Source organism: Equus przewalskii, chromosome 20, assembly GCF_037783145.1.
Source record: "Equus przewalskii isolate Varuska chromosome 20, EquPr2, whole genome shotgun sequence".
Lineage (NCBI taxonomy): Eukaryota > Metazoa > Chordata > Mammalia > Perissodactyla > Equidae > Equus > Equus przewalskii.
Genome location: NC_091850.1, coordinates 24,292,761 through 24,311,313, shown reverse-complemented (window position 1 = coordinate 24,311,313; position 18,553 = coordinate 24,292,761). Strand labels below are relative to the sequence as shown.

The 18,553-nt window shown below is 40.1% G+C and overlaps 1 protein-coding gene across 3 annotated transcripts; it reads left to right on the top strand.

Moving 5' to 3' along the window:
- Positions 1–4,927: 4,927 nt before the first annotated feature.
- Positions 4,928–18,330, top strand: FBXO4 (F-box protein 4). 3 transcript variants are annotated; one of them, XR_011530611.1, is made up of 8 exons: positions 4,928–5,169; positions 6,651–6,886; positions 9,013–9,233; positions 12,806–12,881; positions 12,988–13,163; positions 16,749–16,914; positions 17,502–17,677; positions 17,784–18,330. XR_011530611.1 is itself a non-coding variant. In XM_070587658.1 (7 exons), the coding sequence occupies exons 1-7, from the start codon at positions 4,981–4,983 to the stop codon at positions 17,871–17,873; spliced, it is 1,164 nt and encodes a 387-aa protein (XP_070443759.1). In that variant the 5' UTR covers positions 4,928–4,980; the 3' UTR covers positions 17,874–18,330. The 3 variants fall into 3 exon arrangements, 2 of the variants coding, with proteins under 2 accessions (XP_070443759.1, XP_070443760.1); XM_070587658.1 differs by lacking the exon at positions 16,749–16,914; XM_070587659.1 differs by lacking the exons at positions 16,749–16,914; positions 17,502–17,677.
- Positions 18,331–18,553: the final 223 nt, after the last annotated feature.

Genomic DNA, 18,553 nt, shown 5'->3' with positions numbered 1-18,553 from the left:
CCTATGATCATCTTCCTCAAGGCCAGTCCTGGTGGTGTAGTGGTCAAGATTAAGTGCTGTCACTACATGGGCCTGAGTTTGTTTCCTGGGTCAGGGAACCACACCACCTATCTGTCAGGTGTCACAGTGTGGCAGCTGCATGTTGCTGTGATGCTGAAAGCTATGCCACCAGTATTTCAAATACCAGAAGGGGTCGCTCATGGTAGACAGGTTCCAGTGGAACTTCCGGACTAAAGCAGACTAGGAAGGAGTTGGCCGCCCACTTCCAAAACAATTGGCCCTGAAAACCCTGTGATTAGCAGCAAAGCATTGACTGATACAGCACTGGAAGGTGAGAGGATGATGCAAAAAGACTGGGCAGGGTTCCGCTCTGCCGTACACAGGGTCACTAGAGTCAGCATCGACTAGACAAGACTAACAACAAAAATTTTCTTCAGTGTCTAGTTTTGTATATCGATACCTCATTTATCATGCTGAAAAATATAATACTCATCAACTAGAATAATTGAGTGATAAACTGTTCTGGCCAGTGAGCACTCACTACCCTGTCCTCAGTTCAAGTCCTGCTGGCCATTCTAAATGGGAACCAGCTTTCAGAGAAGAAATCACTGGCTGGATAGGCATCTCAGATGTGTGTTATAGGTATGGCTGGAAGAAAACCTACAATTTTCAGAAATTTTTCAACCTCAGCCTCCAAATATATATATACCCACTTCTGAATTTACCAGTCAGCTTGATTGACTTGGCTTCTGGTCCCTTTTGGTCTTACTCTTAAGTCGCAAGTCAGAGGCATGAAATATTAGTCATCTAAATATTACACATACCCTATTTAAAAATAGATTATTCTAAACTGTGGTAAATCCACATAATTGAATAGTATGTAGCTGTGAGAAGCAAAGAGGAATATTTCTGTAATGCTATGGAGTGGTCCTATTAAGTGAAAAACAAGGTGAAGAAGATATATAGCACTATTTATTTAAGAGGGAATATAAATATGTGTATAACCTTGTTTGCTTATATTAAAGAAAAAAAGCCTGGTGGCACAGCAGTTAAGTTCGCACCTTCTGCTTGGCGGCTCGGGGTTCGCCGGTTCGGATCCCGGGCGCAGACATAGCACTGCTTGGCAAGCCATGCTGTGGTAGGCATCCCACGTATAAAGTAGAGGAAGATGGCCACGGATGTTAGCTCAGGGCCAGGCTTCCTCAGCAAAAAGAGGAGGACTGGCAGTAGTTAGCTCAGGGCTAATCTTCCTCAAAAAAAAAAAAAAAAAGCTTTAAAAAATAGTTACCATGGTGTGAGTGGGAGGTGGTGGGAGAGGAACCAGATGGAGGGGACCAGGATGGAAGCTCGACTTCTCTGAATATACCTCAACTTTTGTACATTTGACTTTGGAACCATATACTACATTTTTATAAAACAAGATTACATCAAAATTAAAGAAAAGCAACCCCTAAAAATTCAAAGTGAAATGAAACAAGCCGTATTGTGTATCAAGTTGGTGGCTTAAATACATGGGAATGTTTCAAATATCTTTAAAGCACAGTAATTTGCACACCCCTAGTGGCATATCCCCAAGGGCAAAAAGAACTGGAAAGAAATCAAACTCCTCTAATTATATTGCTAATAACTATTCTAATGTAATTAGAAATGAGAATTTTCAGTGTCAGAGAAAAGAGACACATGAAACTGAAGAAAGTAAGTAAAAGTTCTGTAATTCTGTGAGTGGGAAATAGTAGTATGAATTCATATTTTGTCTCTATAAAAACCACTATATAATGTCCAAATCCATTTCCCATTAAAATGAACTAAAGCTCCCTAGCGATAAGGCTGATTACAGATCTTGGGCAGGACAATCAAATGGTTGATGAGGGACAGTTTTTCTTTAATTCATCTAATAAAAGGAATTATAAAATTAGAATAGTAATATTTTGTATCTTGTAAACAATCATTGATAACTGCTAAATCCTTGAGGTGAAATCTTATGGGGAATTTGATAATGAATGAATCAGGTTTTTGAAACCATTGATCAGTTTGAACATTAGAAAACAAGAATGACTTGTGCTCCCAATCTAAGTACACAATACTACTTATGAAATATTATACAAAACCAAGCTCAATTCGATCAAGCCTGGGACAGAGGAATGTGTTAAAGACACCATTGAAATGCCATCAAGAAAGTCTAGAACATGATCCTGCAACTCCAGAAGGACCAACTTAGTTTCTTTAATAAATTGCAAGGGAAAATAAAGGAGGGGAAACTCGAATGAAAAAGTTTTAGGACTGTGTCAGCCAAATGCAATATGTGGATCTTATTTGTGTCATAATTCAAACAAACCAAATGTAAAAAAAATTATTTTCGAGGGGCTGGCCTGGTGGCATAGTGGTTAAGTTTTCACACTCTGCTTCAGTGGCCTGGGGTCCACAAGTTTGGATCCCACGTGTGGACCTACACACCTCTCATCAAGCCATGTTGTGGTGGTGTCCCACATACAAAACAGGAAGATTGGCACAGATGTTGGCTCAGGGACAATCCTCACAAAAAAAAAAAAAAAAATCATTTTTAAGGCAGATGGGAAAGTTAAACACTGACCAGATATTTGGTGATGTTTAAGAAAGTTGTTTAGGTGTGATAATGGTATAGTGCTTATGTTTCTTAAAAGTTACCTTATTTTTTAGAGACTCATCCTGAGATATTTAGGGATGAAATGATGTCTGGGATTTGCTTAAAAGTAACCAAGATTTCAGGATGTGTGTTAGGTGGAGATAGCAGTGGAGCAAGATTGACTATATGTTGGTAACTGTTGAATCTTAGCTAGTGGATACATGGGGTTCATTATACTATTCACTCTCATATATATGTTCAAAAATTTCCATAATAAAAAACCCTAACGTTCATTTACAAATATTCACATTTCCTTGTAAGAGAGCCGAGAACCATTTCAGTACTTCATGCTCGAACTGATATATTTCTTTCTTGTGCTAGTTCTTTCTTGCTCTTAGAGAGGCAGGAGAAATGCCACATGGTTAATTAATTAATTCATGGGTTTTTTTCTTGTCAGGACAGCCTCGCAGAACTAAGCTTGCAGTTGGATTGGTGGTTGGCCCCTAGCAATGGCATGCAAGGAAAAAAATGAAACTTTAAATTTGGATCTCACAGAACCTGTTATTAGACTGTCATAGAACCTGTTATTGGACTTCTGTTATTTGACATTTCGATCTCCAGATATTTACTTTTGAAGTACAAATTCAAGCCAATAAGCATTGTGTCCATTATTAACCATTAAGCACTCTGCTATGTGCAGTTTACATACATTTATATATAGAGCGAGGGAGGGGTGACTATATAGTATGTTAAATATATGTATGTATTTAAATATTTGTATACATACACAACTTATGTATCTGTTCCCTGTAGCCTATCATGATCCTTAAAGACTTTAATAGTTTTATGAAGTTGCTAATTCTGTTTTCTATTTTGAAGACTATTAAAAAAAGGGATTAGGGCCAGGTCGGTAGTGCAGTAGTTAAGCTCACGCATTCTGCTTCGGCGGCCTAGGGGTTTGCTGGTTTGGATCCTGGGTGTGGACGTTGGCACCGCTTGTCAAGCCATGCTGTGGTAGGTGTCCCACATAGAAAGTAGAGGAAGATGGGCACGGATGTTAGCTCAGGGCCAGTCTTCCTCAGCAAAGAACAGGAGGATTGGTGGCAGATGTTAGTTCGGGGCTAATCTTCCTCCAAAAAAAAAAAAGTAAAAAAAAAAAGGGATTAATTTTTCAACAAGTGTTTTGGGTTATATGTGAGAATATTTTGATGGTTGAGATAAAACAGTGCAATTTAGAAATTCCATATATGAACATCTTCACAAAGAATGGATAGTTGCATGTCCTGGATATTGTTAGCAATAACTGGTTGACAAAGAGTTTAAACCAGATTATGTAGAGACCTATCTAATTTATTGTGTCCGTTCTCAAGAATGGAATTTTAAAACCACTGGATTATTTTAATTGGTGTGTATTTTTCTTACTGCATGGCATAACAGTTCAAGCTGTCTTGCTCTTTATCGGATAATCTTAGAGATTTTCAATTACATTTATAACATTAGATTGAAGTATTTTTTTAAGAAACAGAGATCTAGTTTTTGAGCAGAGTGTTCTTTGGATTAGATTAAGTGGGGGGATATATTTGAAAATGGCTGACACACAGTACTAAAGTATTTGTGTCCTTCCTACCAATAGAGACCACGCGCAGTCCAATACAGTAACAGATTGTAATGTGGGCTAAGGTATAGTTTCTTAAAGCTTTTTTAAAGTAAGCCACGACAGAGTGAGTAAAATAGACGTTTTGAGAGACAAAAAAACTCACTAGTGGGATTTCAACAACATATCTGCTTTCTCTTCTTATTCTAGCCATATTTTGCTGCCCTTTAATGAGAAGCATACATTCAGCAATTTTTAAATTGTACTTCTATTTTTGCATAGTGGACCTAGACTCCTCATTTTGGTATAAAGTCCGTTATGATTGGGCTCCTGACCGCCTCTCTAGTCCCGATTTTTGCCAATCCCCAAGAAAACGGTGAATTGGAGACTGAAAGCAACCGTCAAACCCCACAGCTCCTGAGAAGGAAGCAACTGGTCATTAATTAAGCCCAACAGTGGAAGAGTCGCATCTGTTGAATAAACGGGCATCGCCTAGGCCCAGGTAAAGTGGAGTGGGTCCCAACGGGAGGGGCCATGTCGGGGGAAGTGACAAGTGGTAAAGGGGCCGGAGTTTGACAGGGACTGGGGAAGTTGGCGTGGGCGAGCTGGCGGCCGGACGGGAAAGCAGCAGCGGGCGCTAGGGGCAGGTCCGGGCCCAGGCAGACCGCCTCCGCCTCCCTCCGGGCGCCGAGCTGACGGCCCGAAAGGCGGCCCAGCCCGAGGGGCGGGACTCGGGCGGCGGCGGGCGTGACCCTGCGGCGCGCGACGTGCGGCGCCGGCGGCCATGGCGGGAAGCGCGCCGCGCGGCCGAGGCGGCTCCCCTCAGTCGCCACACAGCGACTGGGCCCGCCTGGAGGCGGCCATCCTCAGCGGCTGGAGGAGCTTCTGGCAGTCGGTGGGCAAGGAGAGGGCGGCGCCGAGGGCCTCCCCGGAGGAGGCGGCGGAGGAGGCCAGCGCCCTGACGCGGCTGCCGGTGAGCGGCGGCCACCGGCCGCGGAGCCGCAGGGCCGGGCCGGGAGGGGGCGCCTCGCCCGGCGGCCTCGGGGCTGGGGCGTCCCCGCGACCCACCCTGTGGCTGGCCGCGTCCCTGCAGCCGGTCTGCCGGCGTCGTCGCCTGGGAGCAGCCGTTGCCCGGAAACGCCCTGGCGTTGCCCCCTGGTGCTCCGCCGCGGCCGGAGGTCGCAGCGAAACGCGCCCAGCGGGCGCCCTGGTCCCCAGCCGGGTCACCCTGCGGGTTCCTGCCCCCAGATCCGGCCTTGGGGCCGCCACACCCCGAACGTCAGGTCAGGGAAGTAAGGAGACCGTTCCAGCCTCTCTGGTCCTCTGGGGAAAGCGTCCAGTGTCTGCTTTCCCGGCATCTGTCATCCTAGGCTCGGTGTCCCCAAACACTGGGGTCCCCAAAACCACACTCTCCGAGGCTCTTGCGGCTTTTATCTTTCCGTACATTTCAAGTGACAGAACGTCCACTCAGCTGAAAATAAACGACTGAGTTACCAGTGCCTAACGTTACAACAGGCCATGGAATTAGACACATCATTTATTGTTAACCCTTTCAGGCAGATCGGAAAACGGAGAGGCGACATTCTTAACGTTCTGTGTCTCAACTGGACTGTCGATCCCTCCCTCGGACGTCCACCAGCAAGTGAGGATTGCAGGCGTAGAAGGCCTCTATGGCTCTCCCCTTGCAGAGGTTCTTTGAAATGACTTAATAGGTTCTAGAGAGGAACTCACATGACACATTTACCCTTTGATTTGATCTACTGATAAAATCAGAAGTCTGTCCGCTTGATAAAGGTTTTATTCTGAAGAATAAATTATTTCCTTAAGGAAGTTATTCAAATCGCTGGTGTGGCAAAATACCCGTAAGGAGAAGTTAAAGGAACTGATTATTTTGCTTGAAAAAAAAAAGGACCAGAAAGATGGTTTTTCAAGAATGTTTCGATGTGGCAGAAATTAAGTGTTCAGTTATGATTCTTTCCTGATGGCAGGAAAATAACTTCAGAATGATAGATTTAGTTATTAAAAACGCTGACAAGTTGGGGCCAGCCTAGTGATAAATTCGGTGCTGTCTGCTTCTGCAGCCTGGGTTTCGTTCCCCCCCGGCTGGGGACTTATGCCACTTGTTGTTGGCCATGCTGTGGAGGCGTTCACATACAAAGTAGAGGAAGATTGGCACACATGTTAGCTCAGGGCTAATCTTCCTCAAGCAAAAAAGAGGAAGATTGGCACAGATGTTAGCTCAGGGCCAATCTTCCTCACCAAAGAAAAGACAAACGCTGACATATTGATCTTTGGTTATCTAGTATAAGAATTCTTTGTTAATTTTGTAACTTATGATAGATTTAGTATTAAAAAGACAGAGTATCCTCTGGTTTCCTAGTATAATTTAATGATTTATTTTGTAATTTATTATCAAAAACCAATTTACCCACTTGCTGCTTCCCTCTGTTTCAGATTGACGTACAGCTCTATATTTTGTCATTTCTCTCACCTCATGATCTGTGTCAGCTGGGAAGTACAAGTCATTATTGGAATGAAACTGTACGAGATTCAATTCTGTGGAGATACTTTCTGTTGCGAGATCTTCCTTCCTGGTCTTCTGTTGACTGGAAGTCTCTTCCAGATCTAGAAATCTTAAAAAAGCCTATATCTGAGGTCACTGATGGTGCATTTTTTGACTACATGGCAGTGTAAGTATCTATGAATTAAACTTTTATGAATTAAAAAGAAGCTATTAAATTTGACTGTATTACAAATCAGTAATCTAAGTTAGTCTTGGCCCTGCTACTGATGTATTTCATGGATTTTGGGTCTTAGTGTTGTTTTGTAAAAATTGGGGGTTAAGTTCAGTGACTTTCTTCGTAGGACCCTTTCAACTTTCCATTTTGTTATTTCCTTGTGGTGCCTGACTAGAATGTTTGAGTAATTACATGGCAGGAAGTAAAACATTTCTTAAAATTTTCTTTATCTTTAGAACACTTGTCATTTCGTTACGTAGTAAATACTTTTCCATATACAGAAAAGCAATGGCCAGAGATCAGAGAGCAGTTCTTTGACAGAGAAGAAAACCGTTTTCAAGGTTCTGGGAAATAAGATTTTGTTATCATCCAAAAGCATTGACGTTTTGAAATATCATGTGGGTGAAGAATTAATGTTATTGAGTGACTGTTGTGTATTGGATTCTATGAGGGATGCTTTATGTGTATTTACTTATTTAATCCTCACCCAATAAGAAAGTATTATTATCATTGTGTTATGGTTGTGGAATTGAGGTTCGGAGTGATAATGGATTTGCATAAGGTCGTTTAACTTATAAGGGACTGTTCAGAGTGGAATGCCGTCATGCTACCTTAAAAATACATAATGTCGTTGGATCCAGGTATAACCTGCTTTATTGAGGGTCCCAAATTTAAGGCATTGTAAATAAAATTAAAAGAATATTTTTGCTTTAGGTAAGAATTATTTTGCTGTGCTAGATTTAATAGCTACATATAGGATTTTTTTTTCATATTCTATTTGAGTTATTAAGAATCTTTCCTTATTCCAATCCAGATGCCATTGCATCATCTTGTAGACTGCTATGTTATAAGTAGTTTCAGCAGTGTTATTGTATGCTCATTTGCTGGGCATTACCTCTGCATTTTCCCACAACCAACCGTAGCATCAAATATGTGATGCTATGGAACCAAATTTTCCCCAGGGATAGTAATCATTGTAACTACTGTTTGTGATCATATGCGTTATTTCTGATCCTTACAACCCTGGGTTGATTGTATTGCTAGAATAATGCAGATGAAAAAACTGAAGTTCAGACTGTAAGTGGCTTACATAACGAATTAAGGTGGTGAGGCTTAGCCAGATCTACCTAGTTTCAAAGTTGATTTTTTTCTTCTTGAGTTACAAGGTTCCTAAGTGAAGATGGTTGTCTTGTTAGGTTAGTGATTGTCTTAACCAGACTGATTTAGGTTTTATTTTGATTTGGGTAACTTTGTTTTAATTTTTGATAACATGTAGAATTTCTATTTTAGAAATTTATAACTACTGAAAGAAACTGATTTGTTTCTTTCACATGATTCTGGCTTCATTAGGTTATCTGTAAGGAACGTTTGAGCCTCCTTGCATATTTAACACTTACTGAACTATTGTATTTGAGACTGTTATAGAAGTACCTGAGAAATTTGATTATATTGATGGCCTTAGTAATTTTTTTTTTTTTACCCTCCAGGGACGTTTGTGCTAACACTCTCTGTAGTTTATCTTTAGTGCGGAGTCCGTCAATCTTGGCACTATTGACATTTTGGACCAGATGTTATGGGAACTGTCCTGTGCATTGTAGGATGTTTAGCAGCATCCCTGGCCTCTATCCACTATATGCCAATAGTGCTGCCCCTCAGCCCCCCAGTTGTGATGGCAAAAATGTCTCGAGACATTGCGGAATGTTCCCTGAGGGGGAAAATCTCCCCAGGTTGAGAACCACTGCTCTCTGTAGTGAATTTTAACCACTGAAACAAGTATTAGACCCAGTGTTCCCTGAGAAAATCTAGATGAAAGATTAGAAAGTGAGTAACCACTTCCTAGGGAAGGCTGCCTCAGCTTCTGGACCACTACTACTTCCTGTAGCACCTTGTGCTTTTTTTCTGTCGTGGGACTCAGCCTACATAGATAATGTTGTCTGTCCTCCTTGAGGATTGGGACTATACAATCATTGTATCCCTTGTATCTAGCAAGTTCTCAATAAATTGTATATTGATGAATGAATAAATGGCTAAGTAAGTTTTTTCTGTGGTAATTTTCTAATTGTGACAATTTTATACAGCTATAAAATGTGCTGCCCATATACAAGAAGATCTTCGAAATCTAGCCGTCCGGTGTATGGAGCTGTCACCTCATTTTTACACTCATTGATCATTCAGAACGAACCACGATTTGCTATGTTTGGACCAGGTTTGGAAGAACTGAATACATCTTTGGTCTTGAGCTTGATGTCTTCCGAGGAACTCTGCCCAACAGCTGGTTTGCCTCAGAGGCAGATCGATGGTAATTTTCATGTTAATCTACGGTACATAATAATTCAAACACTTTGAGCTTGACACTAATGTTAAATAGAAATTGGTTTGTTAATAACTCTTTGATGTAATGAAATATAGTAATTTGATGAAGGGGAGACTCCAGGTCCCAATGGACTGAAAGAATTCATTTACTTTTCATGAGAGGTAAACTTCCTCTTATTTCCATAAATTTGTGTAATCAGATTATAAGATTCTGTGAAAGTAAATTATATGTTGTCAAGATATTGTATTTGTACAGTATTTATAATAATCATATTTCTTTTTCATCTTATTTTTTTTGTGTGTGAGGAAGATTGGCCCTGAGCTAACAGCTGTTGCCAATCTTCCTCTCTTTTATGTGGGAAGCCTCCACAGCATGGCTTGACAAGCAGTGCCAGGTCTGCACCTGGGATCCGAACCTGTAAACTCTGGGCCACTGAAGCAGAGCACACAAACTTAACCACCACATCACTGGGCTGGCCCCTCTTTTTTATATTTTAAAAGAATATTAACAACAAAAACCATTCAGCATCTACTATGTGCAAAGTACTTTGATATATATTGGAATTTCAAAAAACAGCTAAATTATTCTCCTTTCCCTTCTTTCTATGAAAAAAACCAACAGCTACTGTATAGTTAGTTGGTAAGCAGGATCTATAATAAATATAAACAGTATGATCTAGCTTATGCTTTACTTATTCATTTATTGAGAGCACCTATTAGATGCTAGAGGTGCAGAGATTTAAAACAAACAACATCAAAAATCTCTGTCTGTCCTGTAGATACTTGGTCTAGGTGAGGCTAGAGACAAGTATGCAGGTGATTAGAATATGGGGTAATTAGCTTGTGCGTAGAAAGGCAAAGGGTCAGAGAAAGCTCCACATTGAACATGATGCCTCACGTGAGTCAGGATAAGTAGGAGTAGGCTACCAAAAAAAAGAAAAAAGTCGACTAGGCATCGAGAACTACATTTCTAAAAGCACAAAGCTCTGGGTGTGCATGACGCATTTGAAGTAGTTGTGTGTGCCTAGAGTAGGGCTAGATGAGAAGACACTTGTATGCCATGCTTAAGCATTTGGGAGCTGTTGAAGGATTTTAAGCAGAGGAGTGAGATGATCAAGATTGCATTTTAGAAAGATCACTCTGGCTTCTGAGTGGAGAATTGATTAGAAGGGGCTATGAAGACACGGAGACGCATTAAGAAACCACTGTAATATTGTGATAAACATACAAAGAATACAGAATTGACTGAATCTGTATCAGCAGTAATAATGATAACTCCAGGTTTCTAGTGTGGTTTTCATATTGGATGTTGATGCCATTCACTAGGATAAGGAAACATAGGAGGAGAAAGAGAAACTTTTTAGAGGGATCTGTATAGGGAGAATGACAGCCAGTCTTTGGAGTATGTTGACTTTGATAACTCTGAGAGATACAAGTAGAGATGCCTGCTGTAAGCAATCCACTTGAATGGAAGCTCCGTTAGGGCAGGAATCTTGTCAGCTTTCTTCTTAGTTATATCTGTGGTGCCAGGCACATAGCAGGCACTCAGTATATATTGATGAATGAATGAACAAATGGCTTTATGGATTACTTTATGCATCCAAATCTCAAGAGTAAGACCTGGACTAGAAATCAAGATTTGGGAATCATATAGAGTCCACATGGACTTGGAAGTTTCTGAAGATGGACAGGAATATTGTGAACCAGGTGCTGAAATCTTCAGTGAATGTTTGGAGGAAGAGATTGTCAAAAGGAGATTCATAAATGACAAGATTGAGGAAGGGAAGATGGTATTACAGCTGAATGGTGTGTGTGTCTCAAAGAGATGGAGTTGTTCAAGAGGGTTGCTGAGTAATGTTTAGGACATGGCGTTGAGGAGTAAAGAGAACACTGACCCCGCCTCTTTACCCCGAGATGTGAGAGAATAAACAACTTTATTACTTGAGAGTCTACTGCTAGACAAGCAGCACCTAGGGGTGGGCCAGTTTCAGGTAAGGCCATGAGGTGGAAGGACCACTTCAAGATGAGGTTGGGGATATGGGGAAATTTGCTGATTATAAAATGGCAATTTCATTCTCCAGACAGCACTGGAGTGATTGTTTGAAAATGTCAATCTAATTATGCCTCAAACTCTGCAAGATCAGAGAAGAATAGAGGGATGGGTCATTGGCAAGGTGGTGCAGAACAACATGGAGATCATATTGGGCTGAGGTTAGATGTGTTGGGAGGGTAATCTCTAGAAGTTAAACCGATGAAAACAAAGATCAGAGAGAGAATTTGTTTCTATGAACTATTTGGGGGGTTTCTCTACCAGCCCTGGTGGCCAGAGGACTAGGGTCACTTAACCTGAGATGCTTGCATACCCAGCCACCAAGATCTTTGTATTTCTGTTGCCTGGAATGGTGATAGAAGATGGCATAGCGTGGCTTTTTTAAACAACTAGATTAGTGCTACTGCAGGGATTAATGAAAGGTGGAGTTGTCCTAATGAGGTAAGTGGAGGCCAGATTATATTAGGGTTTTGTTTATCTGAAGAGAAATGACTTTGAAGAGAAGAGATTTAATTAGATAGGCATTTTAAAGCAGTCTCTCCAGCTGTTGCCAGAAGAATGGATAGTAGGGGGCAAAACTGGATGTAGGAAACTAGTTGGAAGTGATTGTCCAGGTGAGAGATGATGATAATTTTTTTAAAAAAGGTGATAATGGGGATGGAGAGAAGTAGACAGATCTAAGAGGACATTTATATAGCAAAAAGAAGTAGAGCCATGGAAGAAGAGAAGGATCTCTCCAGGAGGCAAGAGAAGAATCAGCTTCTCAGTCTTACCACAGCCAAAGAAAGGAAGACAAATAACAATGTTAAATTATTCAGATGTAAAGTATTAAGAAGCTAATATTTAGCACCTGTTATTTACCAGTCATTCTACTAGAAGTTTTACATATGCGATCTTGTTTAATGCTTACAACAACCATGAAAAGTATGTATTATTTCTGTTTTTTGACGTCAAAATTGAGACACAACAAAATGGCTGTATGTGGCGAATTCAGGATTCTAACCTGTCTGGTTCCAAATTTCAGTATCTGCTATATTTCCCCCATTTTCTAAGGTGCCATTGGTTACTCCCCATCAATTTAAAAACAGCTTTTCAGAGGGGGAAAAAAGCCATTTCATTGAATGTATACATGGAGTATAAGACTAGTGAGAAACAAAAATGTGAAAATGAGTCTTAAGTCTTGATGATAAATCGTAATAGCTATTGTGTTATGAATCAGCTGATAATGATGATGATAAAGTTAATGATGATAGTGATGATGATATGAAAAGGAATGTTATAAGCCTAGCAGTTCTTTGTTCTTTTTCATATTTTTATTGCCTAATAAATACAAATTACATACGGCATCTTTTCCAGCACAAACATTTCATTTTATTCCAAAGCTTTGTATGACTTGTCATAGAGTGTTTTGTTTCCTCTTTCTGGTAACACTGGGTAATTTTTTTTAATCTGATCTTTTGCTGTCTCTATTAATGACTTATTTTGGTAACTGTAATCTTCTCCTTTAGGTATTGGATCAGGAGTCAGTTTTCAGTTGGGCAACCAACATAAATTCAACATCCTGATATTATATTCAACTACCAGGTAAGGCTACCTACTTGGCAGCCTACCTGAGACATCAGGACTGGAATATTTTAGGGGGATGGAGCTTGTTTAGTGTCTATGTTTTATATTTACATTTTTCTTATAGAAAGGAAAGAGATAGAGCAAGAGAAGAGCATACAAGTACAGTTAACAAGATGTTCAGTCTACAGAATGAAGGAGATGATCAACAAGGAAGCCGGTACAGTGTAATTCCACAAATTCAGAAGGTGTGTGAAGTTGTTGATGGGTTCATCTACGTTGCAAATGCTGAAGCTCAAAAAAGTAAGCATTATCTTACTTTCTTTTTAAAAGCACTTTCTTTGCAAGGCAAATAAGAATATACATTTTTAGGCTTCACTGTGGCTTCTTAGGAATATGATGGTTAATTTTATCAATGTGATTCTATGACCATTACTGTTAATAGTGGGTTCTCAAACCTTGATGTGCATTAGGATCACCTGGGGAGCTTGTTAAAACACAGCTGCTTGATTCCTACCCTGAATTATAATTCAGTGTTTGGGGCATCTGTTTTTTCAACAAGCACCTACAGAATTCTGATGTATACTAAATAGTATTTTTTTGTTGTATGCTTTTGCACTTTTTATTATTGATATTTTGTCTGCTTCTGGCCCTATTCAAATAATTTATGCAGATAACTGAAAAGTTTTACCTTTGTTTTAGTTACCCAGATAGTAGAGGGATATGTGGGGTGGAATGTTTAATTAAGTAGATTGTTAAGAACACTCTCCCTATAGTCTGAATAATTGCCATTTACAATGCTACATAGGCATGAAATCAGAATGTTATTGGGCCACAAGCCAGTACTGTAATTTCTTCCCCAAATCCTTTGTGAACAAAGTAGGGTATATATATAATAAATACTGTTCTCATTCAGAACAAGATAGAAGCAGCCTATTGCTGAGAGAACTTAAAGTTTATGGTGCACTGAAGTGAACTATAGCAAATTCTGAATAACTAAAAGCCAAATCCAGCTCAACTACTGACTAATTGGACTCAATCCACTGCATTAATGGCTACTTCTGGGAGTATATCCTCTTAACCTCAGTCTCTACCATTCTTCTACAGAAAATATCTAGCATTACATTAAAAATTATAAGACAAAAAAATCAAGATGAAATGACCCATTGTCACGAGATAAAGCAGTCACTGGTACCAGACCCAGAGATGGCCTGGATGTCGGCATTCTCAGAAAAAGACATCAAAATAACTATGATTAACATGGTAAAGAATCTAGTGGAAAAGGTAGACAATATGTCTGAACAGATAGGGATTTTCAGCAGAGAGAAGGAAGTATGAAAAAGTAAAATGGGAATGCTAAATAGAAAAGTGTGATTACAGGTGAGCAGTTCCTTCAGTGGACTTTTGAGCAAAGGAAACCATCAGTGGACCTGAAGATAGATCAGTTGAAATTATCCAAATTAAAACACGAAGAGAAAAAAGAGTAGAAGTGGGCAACAGAGCATCAAGAGCTAAGGGAACCTATCAAGTGATCTAACTCAGGAGTCAGCAAAACTTTTTCTTTTTTTTTGAGGAAGACAAGCCCTGAGCTAACATCCGTGCCCATCTTCCTCTACTTCATGTGTGGGACGCCTGCCACAGCATGGCTTGCCAAGCAGAGCCATGTCTGCAACAAGGATCCGAACTGGTGAACCCCAGGCCGCTGAAGCGGAATGTGCAAACTTAACCACTGTGCCACGGGGCTGGCCCCAGCAAATTTTTTCTTAAAAGGCCAGATAGTAAATATTTTAGGCATATGAGCCATAAGATCTCTCACAGTTACTCAGCTCCATTGTTATAGTGCAAAAGTAGCTGAGCCAGCTCTGATGGCCTAGTGGTTAAAGTTTGATGTGCTCCGCTTCAGCAGCCCAGGTTCAGTTCCCTGGCGTGGAACCACACCACTTGTCTGTTGGTAGCCATGCTGTGGTGGTGGCTCACATAGAAGAACCGGAAAGACTTACAACTAGAATATACAACCATATACTGGGGCTTTGGGGCAGGGAAAAAAAAGAGGAGAGGAAGATTGCCAACAGATGTTAGCTCAGGGTGAATCTTCCCCAGAAAAAAAAAAAAAGGAGCCATAGGAGATTTGTAAATGAATGGTCATGGCTGTTTTACACAAAAATTTATTCATAAAAACAGATTTGCACAATGTAGTATGCCAACCCCCAGTGTAACTTATGTGTCACTGAAGTCCCAAAACATGAAGGGAGTAAGAAGAGGGAAAAATAAATTTTTGAACAGGTAATGGCCAAAATTATTTCAAGATTACTGAAAGGCAACAAACCACAGATCTGAGATGCTCAGAGAACTCCAAACCTGGTAAATAAAAAATATGTCTAGATACATCGTAGCCAAACTGATGAAAACCAAACATAAAGAAGATATCTTGCGGGCAGCCAGAGCAAAAGGAAACATACATATAGAGAGCCAAAGGTTAGGACAGAGACTTCCTGACAGAATTGCTGCAAGCTAGAAGACAATGAAGGGAAATCTTTACAGTATTGCGAAGGGGGGAAAGTCTTATATCCAGCCAAGATATCTTTCAAAAATGAAGGCAGGGGCCGGCCCTGTGGCCAAGTGGTTGAGTTCGCGTGCTCCGCTTTGGCAGCCCAGGATTTTACCAGTTTGGATCCCAGGCATGGACCTAGCACTGCTCATCAAGCCATCCTGAGGGGACGTGCCAGATAGCACAACCAGAAGGGCCCACAACTAGAATATACAACTATGTACTGGGGGGCTTTGGGGAGAAGAAGAAGGAAAAAAAAAGATTGGCAACCGCTGTTAGCTCAGGTACCAATCTTAAAAAAAAAATGGCAAAATTAAAACTTCTTCAGACAAACAAAATATGAAAAAATTCATTATCAGCAGATTTACACTACAAGACATTTTAAAGGAAGCTCTTCAGGTGTAAGAATATGGTACCACATGGAAAATTGCATTTACAAAAAAGAAATGAAGAGCCCTGGGATGAAAATAATGTAGCTATATATAAAAGATTTTTTTCTAATTTTAAGTTCTTTATGTAGAGGAAAAATAATAACAATGTATTATAGGGGATATAATATTTTTAAGTAAAATATAACAATACAACACAACATGGAAGGGAGGAAATGTAAATATACTGATATAAGTTTCTCCTATGTGTGAAGTTGTATAATACCTTTAAAGGAAGACTATTGTAAGTTACAAATGTATATTGTAAATCCTTGAGCAACCACTAAAAATAGTGTAACAGAGATAGGAATAGAGGGAAAAAGGAACAAAGAACAGATGGGAAAAGTCAAAGTCCAAGAGGTACATGATAGATTTAAATGCACCATATTGGGACCAGCCCCGTGGCGTAATGGTTAGTTTGGCACACTCTGCTTTGATGGCCCAGCTACACGGGTTTGGATCCCAGGCGTGGACCTACACCACTTGTCAGCTATGCTGCGGTGGCGACCACATACAACATGGAGGAAGATTGGCACAGATGTTAGCTCAGGACTAATCTTCTTCAAGCAAAAAAAGAGAAAGATTGGCAACAGATGTTAGCTCAAGGTGAATCTCCCCCAGCAAAAAAAATGATAAAAAAATAAGTAAATGCAACATACTGATAATTACATTTACTGTTTATTCGTTTTCTGTTAATATGTAACAACTTACCTCCAACCTAGTGGCTTAAAACAACACCTGTTTATTAGCTCACAGTTCTCTGTGTCAGAAGTCTGAGCACGGCGTGGCTGGGTTCTCAGTTTATGGTCTCAGGCATCAGATGGGTTGCATCCCTTTCTGGAGGCTCTGGGGAAAAATCTGCTTCCTAGCTCATTCAGATTATTGGCTGAAATCAGTTCCTTACTGTTGTAGGACTGAGGTCCCTGTTTCCTTGCTAGCTGTCAGCTGGGGGCTGCTCTCAGCTTCTAGAGGCCATCTTCATTCCTTGCTATGTGACTCCCCCTGTCTTCAAATCCAGCAATGGAGAATCTCTCTCACCAGGAAGAACCTCATCCCTTTTAAGGGCTCACCTGAGAAGGTCAGGCTCACTGAGGATAGTCTCCCTTTCTTAAAGTCACCTGTCTTATAATATAGCCTAATCACGGCAATGATATTCCATCATGTTTGCAGACTCCTCCCCACTCAAAGGGGATGGGATTGTACGAGGGTGTGAGTCATTGGGGGTCGTTTTAGAATTCTGCCTACCACAAAATGTCAGTGATTTACGCACTCCAGTGAAGGGCAGAGATTGTCAGTTTAGGTAAAAAAGCTAGACCCAACTGTATGTTTAAATTTTTGAAACAGAGGCTTTTGAAAGAAAGGGTAGTGATACCTACAGAATTTGTCAGAGGAAAATATCTATATCAAAGTATTTTTGCTATTAAACTGTAGAGACGTCTGAATGGTACTGTGATTTTCCCCCTCTGATTTCACCTAAATTCCTGTCTTTGCAAGGCTGCTTAATGTAGTTTTATGACAGACCAGTAAATGAACACAGCAATAGAGGCAGTTTGTTATGTTTGGATCCTGGTAATTTTTTGGTTTCCTTTTTTTGTTTTTAATTTTATTGTATTTTTAAAATCATTACAAGTTATGCAAATTAAGGGTTTTGACTGCGTTCCTTAGGACATGAATGGCAAGATGAATTCTCTCGTATTATGGCAATGGCAGACCCAGCCTTTGGGTCTTCAGGAAGACCGGTGCTGGTTTTAGCTTGTATTTCTCGAGCCAATGTAAAAAGAATGCCCTGTTTTTATTTGGCCCATGAGCTGCGTCTGAATCGTCTAAACCACCCATGGATGGTAAGGTCCTATCTTCTCTGGTGAGAAAAATCTTAGTTTATTTTTTGCTCTATTTCTACCTGGACTCAGGTTCTTACTGACAATGGTCTCTCTTATCTGCTCATAGGTCCAGGATACAGAGGCTGAAACTCTAACTGGTTTTTTGAACGGCATTCAGTGGATTCTTGAAGAAGTAGAATCTAAGCATGCAAGATGATACTCATTTTAGACCTCGGGGACTGAAACCATTTGGAACTTCTTAGTAAGGTCGTCATGTGAATGTTTGCTCAGCCAGCTCTTCTTGTCCTGCCTTTTGCAGCTGGGCTTTATATTGGACAGCTGCAGCTGCTGTGTTGTTTTATATAATTTTTACCTTAAATCAGTTACAAGAGAAAAGTTTCAATGCTAGCATTTAGCCCCAAAATGAACTTTTAAGATTCTTTTCAATAACTTTTATATTTTCTCTCTTTTTTAAAATATTAAATTCTGGAAAAAATAAGTTCATGCTTCTCTCATTCCTTGTGATTTCTATTCTTTTCAGTTCACAGATTGCCCTAGTGGAGAATATCAAATTTGCTAAGCTTCCTATGGATTCTTTTCAAGGGTCCTTTACTGGGTTATCAGAAAAGAATTTTTTATATATTTTTAATAAATATACTGCTTAAAGACTGGAATATTTGCTCGAGTTGCACTTGATATTGTGGCCATGCCGACTTCTGTTTTTTCTGAAACAGTAGAAATTAACTTTATATCATGTTTAATACTAATTCAGTGAAAATAACTCTTCCTGGAAGATCTTTCTATTTTCAGATAACTTTGAAAGCTCATAGAAAAAACATTCCAGAGACTCACATGATCATATGACCGCCTCACAAATTGCTTGCACTTTGCAGAGGA

Bases quoted from the DNA above. Each gene is read 5' to 3' on its own strand.
- FBXO4 (XM_070587658.1), top strand. From the start codon at position 4,981: ATGGCGGGAAGCGCGCCGCGCGGCCGAGGCGGCTCCCCTCAGTCGCCA. The intron at 9,234-12,805 runs GTAATTTTCATG...CTTCTCCTTTAG, and splicing joins GCCTCAGAGGCAGATCGATG to GTATTGGATCAGGAGTCAGT. The intron at 13,164-17,501 runs GTAAGCATTATC...TGCGTTCCTTAG, and splicing joins AAATGCTGAAGCTCAAAAAA to GACATGAATGGCAAGATGAA.